The 18,827-nt window shown below is 40.5% G+C and overlaps 1 protein-coding gene across 23 annotated transcripts in view; it reads left to right on the top strand.

The window, feature by feature from the left end:
• Nucleotides 1–9,471, top strand: part of LOC135505903 (uncharacterized) — a 37,757-nt gene extending 28,286 nt beyond the window's left edge. For all 23 annotated transcript variants that reach the window (XM_064925137.1, XM_064925138.1, XM_064925143.1 and 20 more), the window contains 13 exons: nt 1,001–1,110; nt 2,079–2,140; nt 2,228–2,370; nt 2,489–2,716; nt 2,966–3,166; nt 3,291–3,431; nt 3,509–3,684; nt 3,936–4,100; nt 4,381–5,754; nt 5,954–5,995; nt 6,089–6,148; nt 6,405–6,474; nt 6,602–9,471. In XM_064925137.1, coding sequence (XP_064781209.1) covers nt 1,001–1,110; nt 2,079–2,140; nt 2,228–2,370; nt 2,489–2,716; nt 2,966–3,166; nt 3,291–3,431; nt 3,509–3,684; nt 3,936–4,100; nt 4,381–5,754; nt 5,954–5,995; nt 6,089–6,148; nt 6,405–6,474; nt 6,602–6,675 — 2,846 coding nt within the window. In that variant the 3' untranslated portion in view covers nt 6,676–9,471. The remainder of the gene's footprint in view (nt 1–1,000; nt 1,111–2,078; nt 2,141–2,227; nt 2,371–2,488; nt 2,717–2,965; nt 3,167–3,290; nt 3,432–3,508; nt 3,685–3,935; nt 4,101–4,380; nt 5,755–5,953; nt 5,996–6,088; nt 6,149–6,404; nt 6,475–6,601) is intronic.
• The last annotated feature ends 9,356 nt before the right edge of the window (nt 9,472–18,827 follow it).

The following is an 18,827-nucleotide window of genomic DNA, read 5'->3' as shown; positions in this document are numbered from 1 at the left end:
GTGAAGACTTACAGAAAACGTTTGACCTCTGTCATTGCCAACAAAGGGTATATAACAAAGTATTGAGATAAACTTTTGTTATTGACCAAATACTTATTTTCCACCATAATTTGCAAATAAATTCATTAAAAATCCTACATTGTGATTTTCTGGATTATTTTTTCTAATTTTGTCTGTTATAGATGAAGTGTGCCTATGATGAAAATTACAGGCCTCTCTCATCTTTTTAAGTGGGAGAACTTGCACAATTGGTGGCTGACTAAATACTTTTTTGCCCCACTGTACATAAAGTGCTTTAATTTCTTAATTTTTAAATATTTTTTAAGTTTAAATTTTTATATATATATATAAAAATAGAAAAAATTCTCCCCAATTTCATGGTATCAGTCAGTTCAGTTCAGTCAGTCTCATCACTGCAACTCCCGTACGGACTCGTGAGAGGCGAAGGTCAAGAGCTGTGCGTCCTCCGAAACACAACCCAACCAAGCCATACTGCCTCTGGACACAATGCCCACTTAACCCGGAAGCCAGCCGCACCTCAGCGTGAATTGTGCCCGGCCAGCCACAGGAGTCTCTAGTATGCAATGGGACAAGGACATCCCTACCGGCCAAATCTTCCCCTAACCCGGAAGACGCTGGGACAATTGTGCGCCGCCCCATGGGTCTTCCGGTCGCGGCCGGCTGTGACAGAGCCTGGACTCGAACCCAAAATCTCTAATCTCAGGGCCACTCGGGAGGCCCTGTGCTTTAATTTCTAAACAGTAAAACAGATATGTATGAAAATACCCTCAAATAACAGGACACATTTTGTACTGTTGCCTCATATGAAACATTTGATCTCAATTCCAAAAGGCTGGAGTATAAAACCAAATGTAACACTTTATCTCCACTGTCCAAATCCATATGGAGGGGAGTGAATAATAGGATATACAGTATAGGTAGCAACAATTCCATTCCATTCCATTTAAGCATGTTTGTCATTCTTCTTCTTTTGTTTCAGATATTCTGTTGCTGGCGATGTCCTTCAAAATGAATGAAGATTTCACCAACGAACTAAATGATAAAAATAGTGTCAAATACAAAAAGTACAAAGGCGATATTGAACCAGTTGTAAGTACATGACTCAAGCTATTGTTGGCCCAAGTAAATAATCAAATACATTAAATAACTATTCATCCAATTATCTAGCCAAGGTACATTTTCAGTGTAATGATTATGAACGCTTCGGCTGTACACTATATATACAAAAGTATGTGGACACCCCTTCAAATGATTGGATTCGGCTATTTCAATCACACCCGTAACTGACAGGTGTATAAAACCAAGCCACGCGCAATGCTAAGCATCGGCTGGAGTGGTGTAAAGCCATTGGACTCTGGAGACCGCCATTGGACTCTGGAGACCGCCATTGGACTCTGGAGCAGTGGAAATGTGTTCTCTGGAGTGATGGATCACACTTCACCATCTGGCAGTCTGGCAAACTAATCAGGAGAACGCTACCTGCCCAAATGCAAAGTTCCGACTGTAAAGTTTGGTGGAGGGGGAATAATGTCTGGGGCTGTTTTTCATGGTTCAGGCTCCTTAGCTCCAGTGAAGGGAAATCTTAACGCTACAGCGTACAATGACATTCTAGATGATTCTGTGCTTCCAACATTGTGGAAACAGTTTGGGGAAGTCCCTTTTCTGTTTCAGCATGACAATACCCCCGTGCACAAAGCGAGGTCCATACAGAAATGGTTTGTCGAGATCGTTGTGGAAAAACTTGACTGGCCTGAACAGAGCCCTGACCTCAACCCCATCGAACACCTTTGGGATGAATTGGAACGCCAACTGCGAGCCAGGCCTAATTGCTCAACATCACCTCACTATTGCTCTTGTGGCTTAAAGGAATCAAGTCCCCACAGCAATGTTCCAACATCTAGTGGAAAGCCTTCCAGAAGAGTGGCTGTTATAGCAGCAAAGGGGGGACCAACTCCATGGTTCGACGAGCAGATTTACACATACTTTTGGTCATGTAGTGCATTGGAAATATTGCAACAATTTGTTTTTTACATGATCAATGTCATTATCTCACACAGATCCAGGCCCAGTATAAGAAGCACATGACAGGATTTATTTCAGCAGCATTGACAAGCTTCAGGTAGGTATCTACTGTTGTTATGGAAGTAAGCTGTTTCCATTCAACATGTATTTATTTCTGTATTCTCTCTTTGGTTCCTGTTAACAGCCGTGGAAGTGTTATAGCCAACTTTGATGTTATGACCACAGCTGCAGACCCCACTGCAATTAACAATGCTAATGCTGGACTTGCATCATCACTTCCAGCTGTTTATCAAGTTGATATTAGCTCTTTCAATATGATTTATAACAGTAAGTCCTTAAAAACGTTCTCAAATCACATTATTGCAAATTCTTATGACCAAAAAAAAGATGCTTTAAATATCGGTCTAAAAAACTGTTGACCACGAATGTCTCAATCTTTTCCAAGGTGGCACAGTATTAAGTTATAAACCAACTACCATTTACACTGATGGCACCATGACTCTGGAGTGTGGACCACCTCCTGGTACTATAAAGATGGGTACTATTAAAAGCGTTGAGTGGAAACGAAAGGGAAGAGTTTTAACATCGACTGGAAGGTTCAACATCAATACAGATGATTTTGCATCAAAAAAGACAACACTTGGTGTCAAAAATGTAATTGCTGATGATAAAGGTAAGTTGAAGAATGCATTTTTAAAGCTTTTTTTAATACAATTAAACTACCCTGGCAGGAAAACAGGAGTCTATAATCTCAATATTATCAATTGTGTAATGACAATTTTATTATCTTTTTTTAATCACTGTTACATTTTGGTTTCTATAACATTGAAATCTCAAAACCCAGAGCATACCCACCCAAAGTTAAAGATATTGTCCAGATATTGTTTCTTGACTCAACAATGTCAATATTGTTTCATCCCAGGGGAATATGAATGCACTCTGAAGAGTGACGAAATCTATTTCTACCAAATGGGTCAAATTGACATCAAAGATGCTCCCATTATTCAAACGAAGACAGAAATCAATACCCATTGTTCGGAAGGGCAAAGTCAGCAATTGGAGTGTTGTGTGCAGACTCCCTATAAACTAATATGGAAAGAAGGTGATGTAGAATTGCCCACAAGTAAGTGTTCGTTGAAAATCAGACTTCCTTTTCAATATGACAAGAGACCAAATAAATAAACGTATAAACCATGTTATCTATATAATAACCATCTGACCTTTTTTTTGACATGTGTCATTTATAGATGAGACTCCTGACAATTGCATTGAATATAAATATCAAATTCAAAACTGTGATGTGTCATCCAAAGTTGTCACATTAACATGCCAAGTGAAAGACCCAACAGGATATGAAAAGACTACAAAATTGACTCTTTTCAAAGGAGGTAAGTACAGTATTTTCTGTCTTTGAATACAGTATTTGCTGTTTCAAATTTCTAAAAAAATAAATAATGTTTTCTAGCTATAAGTTGCACCGATCTGGAATATGGTAGTGGCCAAGAGAAAGACACATCAGTGGCACCATGTAAGAAAGGTGAGGATGGAAGTAAGACAGCGATTTGTGAAAGTGGACATTGGAAACCTCAGACTGACACTTGTGTCTTGACTGCAATCAGTGAGCTACTGACCTCATCTCAGGTAATACTTTTTAATAACACCTACCATGACTGGTAAACCCGAGCAATCGGTGTCTTAACTGCATTTATAATTTGGAGCATGATTTTCTGTTGTTGTTATCCATTTGAAGGAAAACTCATTTGTATGATTTGAGAGTTTTGTAAGCAATTATGATATTTATTTATTTTCAAACATGTTTCTCTTAGATGTCCTAAATGTAAGTGTATGACATTCAGGATATTTGCTAAGTATAATCATATCTTCCTCTGCAGGACTTGAAAGAGGCAACAGTTGAAGAATTTTTAACAAAACTCAATAATACCGCTGTTGATCTAAAAGAGAAAATCGTTAGTTCAAGTGCAACTATTTCGACCATTGTTGATATTCTGAGAATTGTTGCAAGCGTTTCAAAGAATATCAGCCAGTCTGAGATAAAGGTATGTTGAAAACAAACAAAACAAGCACAGATAAACTGTAGAGATCAGTGCAAGAGAAACAAAAATATACAGTATATCAGTTCACTTGGTTTTAGTATACTTTGAATGCATGAAGTTTGGAAAATAAGTTGATGCTTTAAATAAAGTAAAACTAATGAAATAGACTTAAGTTTATTGATAGTGGTGAGATAAGCATAAGTGCATGTTTTGCTTTAAAAAAGAACAACTAAAGTATTAACATTAAGTTTGGACCTAACTCAGATTTCTCATTGACTCCCAGAACATTCTAGAAACAGTGAATGTCCTAGTTTCTGATGAAGCAAAAGAATCCTGGGACTTTCTCAATGCCGACCAAAATAAGAACACCAGCTCTAGTTTACTGGGCTCCATGGAATTTTTTGCAGGTTCTCTCCCAGCAACGACCTTTAATGTGACAACAAAACTAATTCAGTTAAACCAAGACACATTTAACAACTCATTCAGCACAAACTTAAATTCAAGTGTGTTAATAGAGATTCCAGAGACTAATTCCAATCACCTCACCATCACCACTCTAACGTTCCGCACCCTCAAAAATGTGTTACCTGCCAGGAACGGCAGCAACCAAAGTGTCAATGACAACACCATCAATGGACTTGTAGTGATGGTGAAGTTGAATGGAACGACTAAAAATGTCTCATTGAGCTTCGAAAAGTTGAACAAGTCGCTCACATTCAACCCTCAGTGTGTTTTCTGGAACTTCAGCCTTTTTAACAGCCTTGGAGGATGGGATGACACAGGATGTCAATGGAAGTCTAATGAGAATGGCAAGGTCATCTGTCACTGTAACCATCTGACCTCCTTCTCCATTTTGATGTCAACTTCCATTCCAAAAGAGATTCAAGATGCTTTGGATATAATCACTTATGTTGGAGTTGGCATATCGATGGGTAGCTTAGTCATTTGTCTCATCATTGAGGCTTGTGTATGGAAGGCCATGACCAGAAACAACACCTCTTACATGCGCCATGTCTCCATTGTGAACATCGCTGTGTCTCTCCTGATTGCCGACATTTGGTTCATTATTGGTGCATCAATATCAAAAAATACCCTTGAAAACCCAGGCGAAGACACCACAACACCTATACCGGCATGTACTGCAGCTACGTTTTTCATTCACTTTTTCTACCTTGCTCTGTTCTTTTGGATGCTGATCTCAGGCCTTCTCCTTTTCTACCGGACCATCTTGGTTTTCTCCCATATGTCAAAATCAACTATGCTGGCTATTGGCTTCTCAGTAGGCTATGGGGCACCTCTTATCATTGCTGTTGTTACTGTGGCAGCAACAGCTCCTAGTGGTGGATACATCAAGGAAAACCAGGCATGTTGGCTCAACTGGGACAAGACAATGGCTCTCCTTGCTTTTGTGATCCCTGCCCTGACCATAGTGGTCATCAACTTTTTGATCCTGATTGTGGTTCTGTACAAAATGCTGAGGAGAGGGGTGGGGGATGCTACCCAGCCAGATGAGAGAAATGCTGTTGTGGTCATTGCCAGATGTCTGGCCATTCTGACTCCATTCTTTGGCCTTACCTGGGGACTGGGAGTAGGAACCATGGTTGATCCAACAAATAAGGGAATCCATGTTGTATTTGCCCTCTTCAATTCACTACAGGTAAGTGAATACACTGGTGCATTATTTTACATAATAGTGCCATACACTGAAATCTTTATTTCATTTTTATTTTCCAACTGAAAGTTGAGAGTTCTGATGTAAAATGTCAACATGTTTACAACTACATTTGTTTTCATGATGTCGGACAAAATTGGTCACATTGTATTCTGTACATTAATCTTTAATCTTTCTTGAAAAGGGTTTCTTTGTTTTGGTGTTTGGAACACTTTTAGACGGCAAGGTATGTGTCTGAAAAGTCATACATTTTTTGTTTATACCCTTTTTGCATTTAAGAGTGTTGTGATTTTTGAATGAAATGGTTCTGTGCTTTCAGATCCGGTCAGCCATAGTAGGAACGTTCTCTTCCATCCTCCCAGGCTCTGACCGTACGAGGGTGAGTACATCTCTTCCCACCGTTTCTTCTATATTTACCTCAAATGATTCATGTTAATTACATGTGTACTATGTGCACTGATGATCCTTGTATTTAGACATGTTTTGCAATTTCAGAGTTCTCAGGTTAAACCATGAGTTTAATGGGCTGCTTTTGGCCTTCCTCAAAGATTCAGTTCTCTCTGATAAGACCTACTACTGTATCAGCGAATATTGATTGCCCAATGAGTGTATATCATTTTTTTTGTCCATTCCAGAGTACCAGTGGTGGCGCGGCAACATCATCAACCAGTGCATTAAACTTCATCCGAAGAAGGATAAGGAGGAGTAAGCTCACCATTTTTTTTTTACATTTTGAAATGATCACAGTTCTTTAAATATTTGTTTTCTTAAATAATCACCCTGCCTTGCTTTATACAACAAACCAACTGTTTGACTTCTCTTGCTTTGACAGATGTCTACAATGTTTCGGAAGTTGCAAATTCTTCCAACAGCACTGGTGCTACAGAGTCTTTCATCAACACCTAAAAGTACCCAATGGTCATACTTGAGTTAAAGTATAGATACCTTAATATGAAGTTACTCAAGTAAAAGTCACCCAGTGAAAAACTATTTGAGTAAAATGATTTGTTTTTAAATATACTTAAGTATCAAAAGTAAATGTAATTGATAAAAAAATACTTAAGTAAGTATCAAAAGTAGAAGTATAAATAATTTAAAATTCTTTCTTTTAAGCAAAGCAGCTGGCACCATTTTATTGTTTTTAAAATGTATGGATAGCCAAGAATTATAGCCTTTGACCTGGACCTGCCATAAAACATGGCTTGGTCCAACACACAATGAATCTATTGATGTGAAGATTTGTGGACTTTTCTGGAATAATGTTGTGAGTTCTACAGTGCCTTGCAAAATGATTCATCCTCATTGGCATTTTTCCTATTTTGTTGCATTAAAACCTGTAATTTAAATAGATTTTTATTTGGATTTCATGCAATGGACATACACAAAATAATCAAAATTGGTGAAATGAAATTTAAAAAATTACTTGTTTAAAAAAATTCAAAAAATATAACACGGAAAAGTGGTGTGTGCATATGTATTCACCCCCTTTGCTGTGAAGTCCCCAAATAAGATCTTGTGCAATCAATTACCTTCATAAGTCACATAATTTGTTAAATGAAGTCCACCTGTGTGCAATCTAAGTGTCACATGATCTGTCACATGACCTCAGTATATATACACCTGTTCTGGATGGTCCCAGAGTCTGCAACACCACTAAGCAAGGGGCACCACCAAGCAAGTGGCACCATGAAGACCAAGGAGCTCTCCAAACAGGTCAGGGACAAAGTTGTGGAGAAGTACAAATCATGGTTGGGTTATACAAAATATCAGAAACTTTGAACATCCCACAGAGCACCATTAAATCCATTATTAAAAAATTGAAAGAATATGGCACCATAACAAACCTATCTAGAAGAAAAAGAAACGCACATGTATTTAGGCAAGGTGCTGGTTTGCGGAGTAGAAAACTTAAAAATAAAAGAGAGCCGCACACTCTAGGAGCTCAGATGCCAAGCTGTCTTCATCAGGGTATAATCACAAACACTGCGGGATGACTCGTTTATATAGTGTCAAAAGACACAGGTGTCTGTAATCATGGCCAAGAGTGGCCTAATATAATTGTTTAATTATCAAATATTAAAATGGCATACATAGAACAGCATACAAACCTGCCAAGAGATGGCCTCCCATCAAAACTCACAGACCAGGTAAGGAGGGCATTAATCAGAGAGGCAACAAAGAGACCAAAGATAATCCTGAAGGAGCTGCAAAGCTCCACAGCGGAGATTGGAGTATCTGTCCATAGGACCACTTTAAGCCGTTCACTCCACAGAGCTGGGCTTTAATGGAAGAGTGGCCAGAAAAAAGCCATTGCTTAATGAACAAAATAAGCAAACACGTTTGGTGTTCGCCAAAAGGCATGTGGGAGACTCCCCAAACATATGGAACAAGGTACTCTGGTCAGATGAGTCTAAAAGTTTGCTTTTTGGCCATCAAGGAAAATGCTATGTCTGGCGCAAACCCAACACCTCTCATCATCCCGAGAACATCATCCACACAGTGAAGCATGGGGGTGGCAGCATCATGCTGTGGGGATGTTTTTCATCAGCAGGGACTGGGAAACTGGTCAGAATTGAAGGAATGATGGGTGGCGCTAAATACAGGGAAATTCTTCAGGGAAACCTGTTTCAGTCTTCCAGAGATTTGAGACTGGGACGGAGGTTCACCTTCCAGCAGGGCAATGACCCTAAGCATTTAAATGTCTTTAAATGTCTTGGAATGGCCTAGTCAAAGCCCAGACCTCAATCCAATTGAGAATCTGTGGTATGACTTAAAGATCGCTGTACACCAGCGGAACCCAAGAGAAGTTTTGCCTTGAAGAATGGGCAAAAATCCCAGTGGTTAGATGTGCCAAGCTTATAGAGACATACCCCAAGAGACTTGCAGCTGTAATTGCTGAAAAAGGTGGCTTTACAAAGTATTGACCTTGGGGGGATGAGTAGTTATGCACACTCAAGTTTTATTTTTGTGTGTGTCTTATTTCTTGTTTGTTTCACAATAAAAAATCTTCAAAGTGGTAGGCATGTTGAGAAAATCAGATGACACAAACCCCCCCAAAATCTATTTTCATTCCAGGTTGTAAGGCAACAAAATAGGAAAAATGCCCAGGGTGAATACTTTCGTAAGCCACTGTATAAGGGATCTGTCTGAGAGACTTGCCTCTTTTTTGTTGTACACATTTATGAGTCTAGACGCTACAGTAAATGATGGACCAGCTTCTGAACAAGACATAGCACTTTAAATTATGTATGGTATTGAAGTACTTTTTCTTTTTTGCGATTCAGATTTCCAAAGAAACCGTAGCAATATTCAAATATAATAGATGACCAGACAATTACAGGAACTTATGAAGGTCAATTAGCTGCATTGGTCCAGACAAGTGCGAACTGCATGACAGAGAATTCGCCTTTTTTTAAATACATTTTTACTTAATTTTTTACTCCATACTTTATATTAAGCTATGGTTTTCCATAATGTTGCCATTGCCACTTCTGTGCGTTGTATTAAGACATGTTATACAGCTGCTATTGACTTTTCTTATGTAATGGGCATATTTTAAATGTGTATAATATATTGTTGAAGATGTAGTAGTAACAAAGAGTTTTGTCACGTTGATCCTGTCTCACAGACGGTGTTGCTGCAACTCGATTAAAAAAGTCTTGGTTCAACCATCTACCCAATAAACATGTCGTGTTTGCCATATTCACTGTACGATTTCTGCTTTCCCAATGACTTTGCACCACTCTGATCAAATTAAATCAAAGTGTATTTGTCACGTGCCCCGAATACAACAGGTGTAGAGACCTTACGGCGAAATGCTTACTTATAGGCCCTTACCAAAGGTGCGATTTTTAAGTAAAAAATAGGTATTAGCAACCCTCTAACAAACCCAGGACCTGCATTTTGCTCTGATGTTTCCTTTTTGTTTTCTCCTTTTCGTTAATGCTAAAAAAAAAGGTCATGCTAAAATAAACTAAAAGTCATGTCATGAGTGAGATCAGTTGAACAGAATAGACGTTTTGTTTTGTATGTATATTATTTATATTCTTCTACTGCTTAAGTCACTCTTTTCATGACCCACCTGACTTTGCATCAGTTGAAGCTTGTGTGTATGTTCTTATATTTCCTTGAGTTTCTTTTTCCTGTTGGCCTTTTTCTCTCTTTCTCTTTCTTTGGGTAAATGGACAAAGGCAGGTTCCTCTACATTTAGTTTGGTGGGTGCTATCTGGAATCCTTGGGACGCCCCCATGTTGCGAATGCGTTGGATATCATCCAATCACAATCCAACAGCCGTCTCTCAAGCTTTGTAGGCGTTACCAAGTTTAGATGGCCAGAGATACAGTACTTAGACAAAGGAGCGGCTGGCTACTAAGAATTTATGTTTCGACCCTGTCAGGCAGACTCAAAAATCCTGACAGAATTATTATGATGACGATAGCTAGCGAATGTTACTCCATCTTGTCATGAGCTAGCCTGCTAGATAGCTAGCTAGTTAGCAGAGCAATGCAGCCAAATATACCACAGACAGAAGGGGTAACCCAGACAAGTCACGGGATCTATAAAGCTGAAGCGTCTGTTTAGAACATTTTCTCCGCCGTTTGGTGTGACGCAGACCCGGTGGTGAACATGGTGAAACGGAGAAGACATTGTATGTCCTGCTGAGTTTTGATGCAGAGTTTTGCCCAACAAGGTCAAGCTAGGATGTGTCAGTTATCCCGTGAGAGCTTTAATTCGGAAAATACTACAGTGTTTTAGGTGCCTAGTTTATGGGCTTATGTTGCAGCAGTGTGTAGGAGGGAGATTCCTAGATTTGAGAAGTGTGCAGGAGGGCATGAGATGAAGGAATGTGTAGTATCAGTGGAGAAAGTTGTGTGTGTTAGCTGTGGGTGTGCCCATCCCAGCTAGCAATAAGGAATTGGCCCAGAAACGGCCCACTTCCAGGGTGGCCGGAACTGATTAAATCGGCCCGGAATCGGGTGTCGGACTCGGCCCGGAATCAAAATGAACGACTGTCCAGAATCGTCCCAAGTCCATCGGCCCGTTTCCATCTACCAGATTCAGCCGACGTTGCCGGGATCTTAACAGAATCCCCCCAGAAGCGGCACGATACAAATTTAAATAAATGTATACAAAATGACCCCATTTAGTGATTTTAAATATTACTATTATGCATTTTATACATACAAGTTATACCCATCCACAACTTTTTTTACTGCTGATCATTTGCCTTGCACATAGTATCAAAATACTAAAAAACTACTTAAACAGGAAAGAATTTAATTGAAATGTACATTTTATTTTTTGATCACAGAACCAATGAGAAGTAATTTGATTTGGTCTATTTAAGCTTTCTTTCTATTTAAGCTCTGGTAGGCATACAATTTTCTCCATTACTCCTCCAAGGTCTGGTCACTTCTCACTCGCTCTCTCCTTTATCTCCCTTCATCTCTGTCAGGGGCTAGCTGCATCCATCGTTTTATGTATTTTTCTATATCCACATCCGGAACTTCAGAACGGCTGCGATGCACAGCACCTTTGTGCTTTAATCCTGGACCCATGATTAAGGCACAACTTCGGTCTCCTTCTTCTCCACGGATATACAGTCCATAATGTGAAACATGCAGTGTATATTGAGAATGAATATCATTTATAGTATTGAAAGTAAGACTCTCATAAGAGGACTAGCTCTGCTGACCATCCAAATGCAGGCTGTGGTGTTGATTGTAACCGCTGACCCTCACTGATTCTGATTGACCCACATTTATTGTGTATTTGTGTCATGGTTATTTTTTTAGACATATTTCACTTTTCCATGCTAGTTGGTGATTTATGTATGATCACAGGTTTGTAGTGTATATGCATATTACGAAATATTTCAATAGTACATGAATGATGTAGTGCTCATTAGTTTTGACACAAATTCATACACTTTATGTCATGTCTTATTATGTCTGTTCCTGTCCTTTCTCTTCACTCTGTCTCTCTCTGCTGGTCTTATTAGGTTACCTTCTCTTTCTCTCCTTCTCCAGCTGTTCCTCATCTCCCCTAACTACCTCGTTCACCCTTTCCCCACCTGTTCCCTTTTTTCCCTCTGATTAGGTCTCTATTTCTCTCTCTGTTCCTGCTACTTTCGGTGTCACAGTTGACAGTGTATGTCAGAACAAAAACCAGCCATCAGGTCGAAGGAATTGTTCATATAGCTCCGAGACAGGAATGTGTCGAGGCACAGATCCGGGGAAGGGTACCAAAAATATCTGCAGCATAGAAGGTCCCCAAGAACACAGTGGCCTCCATCATTCTTAAATGGAAGATGTTTGGAACCACCAAGACTCTTCCTAAAGCTGGCTGCCCAGCCAAACTGAGCAATCGGTGGAGAGGGCCATGGTCAGGGAGGTGACCAAGAACCCGATGGTGGGGGATGAGGCCAATACCGTTCCACCCTTCCAGGGAGAGCGGTCAAGCGTCATCAGAGTGCACAACAGGACACTGTACTGTCTACACTCGGTTTGTTGTTTGCATTAAAACTTTTTCATTAAATCGATTTTAATCCAAACTGAAGTTTTGTTATTAAGAATTCCACAACGTGGTTAGCCTTTAAGGCTGGGACTGCAAGTTTGTGCTCCTTTTTTGCGTGGATTCCACGAGTGCTAGCTGGCTGTACTACAGACACCTGTTGTCGTCGTGGGAAAGACTCGTTGTTATCTTTTCGTAAAACAACTGGTTGCAGTAAGAGCCAATCTGGATACCAAGGAGATCCGGATGGAAATCGACGAGTACCAACGGCTTTACGCTATGGAGGAACAACATACTCAATCATGATACTAAGGAGATCCTGAGGGAAATCGATGAGTACCAACAGCTTTACGCTATGGAGGAACAACATACTCCTTCTTGGAAAGATCCGACCACCTCACAAAATAACTTTAATCCGACAAAAAAAAGAAAAACGTATTCATCTACAGACACGGACAATTTACTTACCATTGAGGTAGAGGCTAATGCTCTGGCTGGAATCCATGCAACAATGGAAAAGTTGTGTGAGGAGGTAGCAGGGCTGAAGGGGAGTTTGAAGTTCAGCCAGAGTGAAATTCTCAAGCTCCAAAGAGAAAACAAGACACTCACAGCCAAGGTAAAAATACACAATTCCAACACGGATTGTCTACTCAGGGAAAACAGGGTGATGAAGGAGACGCTACTAGACATACAAAGTCGTAGCATGCGTGAAAATATATATTTTTTCTGGTATTCCTGAGGACGCATCCAATCATCCAGAGGGCGCATCCAATCATCCAGAGGGCGCAATCGGAGAATTCAAGAAATCCGCATTGAAACTTCCTATAGAGGCTGTAAACAAGGTGGCTTTCCACCGAGTACACAGACTTGGAGCTCGGAGCGTCAAGACCAAGGGTCCCGACCGATCATCGCAAAATTGGAACACTACCAACAAAAGGAGCTGATCAAAAGCAGAGGTATACGTCGTTGGCCAAAGAGTGTGGCTTTCTACTAAGAACATTCCACTCCGATCCGTTTCGAACAAGCTTGCCCCCAAATTTATCGGCCCGTTCAAAGTCACCAGGATCATTAGTCCGGTGGCGGTCCGGCTCAAGCTTCCTCCGGCGTATAGGAGAATTCATCCTACCTTTCATGTGTCTAAAATAAAACCTGTGTTTCAGGCACGCATTAACCCGCCGGTCCCGGTTCCCCCGCTGCCACGACTTGTTGATGGGGAAACCACCTTTTCTGTCAATCGTATTTTGGACTCTAGAAGGAGGGGACGCGGATTCCAGTACCTGGTGGACTGGGAGGGTTACGGCCCGGAGGAGAGAAGTTGGGTGCCTGCTAGGGACATTCTGGATCACTCCCTTATCGATGATTTCAATCGACAGGTAAATTCGCCTGGGAACGCCAAGAGGCGTTCCTAGGGGGTATTGTCACGGTTCATGAATCCACTGCCTCCCTCTCTCTTTCTCTCTCTCTCTCTCTCTCTCTCTCTCTCTCTCCCGTGTTTGTGTGGGCGTGGTTCCCAATCTCGGCTTGATTGTCTGCGCCAGCTGGAACCACTTATCTTCCCTTTATATGTTCTGTAACCAGTGTTTCTTGTTGTCAGATCGTTGTTTCTTCCCTGAGGTTGTGTCGTGTGTCCGTGCTCTTCTCTTGTGTGGATTATCTGCTGTGCTCCTTCCTACTCATCCGGACACACTCCCCTGGTTTTCTCAGCACGCTATCATCGGAAGATGCGCCCGAGTCCCTGGGTCGGATTCCGTCTGAGTTCAGTCTGTCTGTCCTGTTGCTGCTGTGAACTATATTCATTAAACCATCGTTGCTTGCATCTTGCATCCGCCTCTGTATTGTTACACATATTGTACCGAATACATTTGTACTGTAGTAAAGCCGTCTCTAGAGTAATGCAAGGTCTCTTTCATGATCATGTGAAACGTCAATTGCTGTAGAAATGCTGGGATGTGTTTTTCAATTATGTTAAAGATAATTATGATGCAACTATGATGGTGATACAATATGGATTACAATTATGAATATTAAGGCTATACTCACTACATGTTACACACAGACACTCAAACATGCAAATTGGCAAAGTTATTATTTATTTGGACATCACACATTATAGGCTTACTATTATATAGACATCATACACACTTTCATATCATATCCAATATCATACACATCAAAATACTCAGATTTGTTACACACATTTTGTCTCAATTTTCTAACATCTGTGGCATTGGCTCACAGGGAATGGAATAAATAAAAAAATTGCTAGAACCTATTTCTTGAATTCTAAATATCAGACATTTGAAACCTCTAGTTTTGACCTTCATAATACCTCTGATGGCAGTAACTTTACAAGCACTAATTATAGTCAATTTAGCCTGAGAATAGTATCTAGATATGGTGAGGGGTGAAATAAGTATATTTGATTTATTTTCAATGACCACCCAGGAACAGTGGGTTAACTGCCTGTTCAGGGGCAGAACGACAAATTTGTACCTTGTCAGCTCAGGGGTTTGAACTTGCAACCTTCTGGTTACTAGTCCAACACTCTACCCGCTAGGCGCCCCAGTACAGCTTTTTATAAATGTAACGATTTGGCAGATTATGAAAAAAGAAGATCAGTCTTTACATGGCTAAAAGAAAGGGAATATAACATATACTGTTTACATTATATGCCACTCTGCATCCTTAGATGAAGTTGCGGGGAAAAAGGAATGGGGTGGTGAAATAATTTTCTGTCATGGACAAAGGAACTCAAAGGGTGTGATGATATTAATTAACAAAAATTTCGATATGTGCAAATAATCAGGAATGATTCACAAGGAAGGTTGATCCTTTTGAATATGAAAGTGGACCAAAAAGAGATTTGGCTCATTATTCTATATGGTCCGAATCAGGATGATCCACACTTCTTCGAAAACATCTCTACCAATTTATTGAACTTACAGGTGTGGCAGTATAACTTTCGTATGTCCCCTCGCCCCTACCGGGCTCGAACCAGGGACCCTCTTCACACATCAACAACTGCCACAACAGCCACAAAGCATCATTACCCTTCGCACCACAAAAGCCACGACCCTTGCAGAGCAAGGGGAACAACTACTTCAGGTCTCAGAGCGAGTGACATCACCGATTGAAATGCTATTAGCGCACACCACCGCTAACTAACTAGCAATTTCACATCGGTTACACTCACCCCCCTTTTGACCTCCTCCTTTTGACCTCCAGCAACCAGTGATCCGGGTCACGGCACCAATGTAACAGTATAACTTTCGTCCGTCCCCTCGCCGATTGAAACGCTATTAGCCCGCACCACCGCTAACTAACTAGCAATTTCACATTGGTTACACAGGCAACAAATGATCTAATCATTATGGTAGGAGACTATAACACAGTGTTAAGTACCTCAATGGACAGTAAAGGTAATCACTCTACAAACTATCATCACCGTGCCCTTAAGGAAATCCCAAATATTATGGACACATTAGAATTAGTGGATATTTGGAGACTAAAAAACCCCGACCTAGTGAGATATACATGGAGGAGACTTAATCAAGCTAATCATCTTGACTACTTTCTGGTCTCTTTCTCTCTTGCATCAAAGGTAAAAAAATAGTAGACAGAATGCGATCGGATCATCATCAAATTGGCATTCACATAACTCTTATAGATTTTCCACGTGGACGGGGATATTGGAAATTTAATCAAAGTTTACTGGAGGACAACTTATTTTTAACTAAGACAAAATAATTTAAAACTGAATTTTTCCAGTATAATATAGGTTCAGCAAATCCCCTTATTGTTTGGGATACCTTTAAATGTACCTTCAGGGGTCATTCAAATCAATATTCATCAATAATAAAAAAGCAGTTTCTGGCTAAAGAGACAAGACTGACAAGGGAAATCCATGAACTAATAGTACATGTAGATAGCAATAAAAACGATACTACAGAGAAACAAAATAAGTTATAAGAAATTATTCAAGAATGATTTAATGTAATCTATTACAAAAATAAAGCAAACTGGATGGAATATGGAGAAAAATGCACAAAATGCTTCCTGAATCTCCAATACAGGAAGGCTAACAAAAATAATTTGCAGAAACTCGTTACTGAATTCTCCGAATTACATTTTAAAAGAGGAAGCTAATTATTTTAGGCAGATGTTCTTTTTTCCGTCCTGTCCTTTCCCACTGAATGAAGATTACGGTTGTTATGTACTTGAGTGAAGACCCAAAAGCGGTTTTAACAGAAAACAGAGTTCTTTAATGAAAAACAGGAATGGCATAAATCCTCTTCCAACGTAGTCAATGGAACAAAAGAACGTAGTATAATGCAGGATGCACCTGCCAGGCAGACTCCGACAGGATAGGACAAGGTGGAAGCAAACGGGACGACAGCTTGCTTCTGGCATCAAAAACACAAACAAGAATCAGACACTGAAAGTAGCAGGAACAGAGAGAGAAATAGAGACCTAATCAGAGGGGGAAGAGAGAACAGGTGGGAAGGAGAGAATGAGCTAGTTAGGGGAGATGTAGAACAGCTGAGGAATGAGAGACAGAGAAGGTAACCTAAAAAGACCAGCAGAGAGAGACAGAGTGAAGAGAAAGGACAGGAACAGACATAACAAGACATGACAACGGTAAGGAATTCTTTCCAAATAATATAAAAAATGGAAAATTAACAAATGTACAGAAAGATCAGTGCAAAGGCCAAATTACAGAGAAATAACTGTTTGAGGCTATTAAATCCTTTCAGTCTGGAAAAACCCCAGGGCTTGATGGCAATCCTGCCTGTGCCATTAAACCCCTACAACTCATCCAGAACGCCGCAGCCCGTCTGGTGTTCAACCTTCCCAAGTTCTCTCACGTCACCCCGCTCCTCTGCTCTCTCCACTGGCTTCCAGTTGAAGCTTGCATCCGCTACAAGACCATGGTGCTTGCCTACGGAGCTGTGAGGGGAACGGCGCCGCAGTACCTCCAGGCTCTGATCAGGCCCTACACCCAAACAAGGGCACTGCGTTCATCCACCTCTGGCCTGCTCGCCTCCCTACCACTGAGGAAGTACAGTTCCCGCTCAGCCCAGTCAAAACTGTCCGCTGCTCTGGCCCCCCAATGGTGGAACAAACTCCCTCACGACGCCAGGACAGCGGAGTCAATCACCACCTTCCGGAGACACCTGAAACCCCACCTCTTCAAGGAATACCTAGGATAGGATAAAGTAATCCTTCTCACCCCCCCCCCCCCATTAAATGATTTAGATGCACTATTGTAAAGTGGCTGTTCCACTGGATGTCAGAAGGTGAATTCACCAATTTGTAAGTCGCTCTGGATAAGAGCGTCTGCTAAATGACTTAAATGTAAATGTAAATCCGGTAGAGGTATTTCAAGTATTTTTTGGTATACTAAAAGCTCCATTGTTAGATTGTTTTAACTACTACTATAGAAATGGTAGTCTGTCAGGTCCTCAGCAGGAAGGTCTGATTTCTCTATTATTAGAACAAGACCCAGATGGCAAATATAAAGACCAAGTCTATCTAAAAAACTGGAGTCCCCTTACACTTCAATGTTATGATGCAAAAATACTAGCAAAATGCATAGCACTCAGAATTAAAAGGGTTTTACCAGGTATTGTTCATCCTGATCAGACAGGTTTTTTTACATGGACGATACATTGGAGATAATATACGACAACTACTAGAAATAATAGAACATTATGAAACATATAAGAATCCAGGAATGGTATTTATAGCGGTTTTTGAAAAGGCATTTGATAAATGGCCTCCTCCACGTCTCCTGATGTACTGGTAGCGCCTCCATGCTCTGGACACTACGCTAACAGACACAGCAAACCTTCTTGCCACAGCTCGCATTGATGTGCCATCCTGGATGAGCTGCACTACCTGAGCCACTTGTGTGGGTTGTAGACTCCGTCTCATGCTACCACTAGAGTGAAAGCACCGCCAGCATTCAAAAGTGACCAAAACATCAGCCAGGAAGCATAGGAACTGAGAAGTGGTCTGTGGTTATCACCTCCAGAACCACTCCTTTATTGGGGGTGTCTTGCTAATTGCCTATAATTTCCACCTGTTGTCTATTCCATTTGCACAACAGCATGTGAAATGTATTGTCAATCAGTGTTGCTTCCTAAGTGGACAGTTTGATTTCACAGAAGTGTGATTGACTTGGAGTTACATTGAGTTGTTTAAGTGTTGCCTTTTGAGTAGTGTATGATCCCCAATCAGAGACAACAATAGACAGTTGCCTCTGATTGGGAACCATACCAGGCCAACATAGAAATAAAAATCTAGAGTACCCTCCCTAGTCACACCCGAACTTAACCAAATTAGAGAATAAAAGGCTCTCTAAGGTCAGGGCGTGACACTATTTATGGAACTATTTCCCTGATTAACTCAGTAGTCATATCTCAGTTTACTCACTTATTTATGGCTTCAAATATCTATTTGATAATATATCCATCGGGACAATTAGTTTTTCAGTAGGACCGATTGGAGTAATGGCTACCTCTGTATTTTACGTGAGAATCTCT

Source organism: Oncorhynchus masou, chromosome 19 (assembly GCF_036934945.1).
Source record: "Oncorhynchus masou masou isolate Uvic2021 chromosome 19, UVic_Omas_1.1, whole genome shotgun sequence".
Taxonomy (NCBI): domain Eukaryota; kingdom Metazoa; phylum Chordata; class Actinopteri; order Salmoniformes; family Salmonidae; genus Oncorhynchus; species Oncorhynchus masou.
Note: the sequence above shows the minus strand (reverse complement) of the source record. Positions and strands in the feature narration are given on the sequence as shown.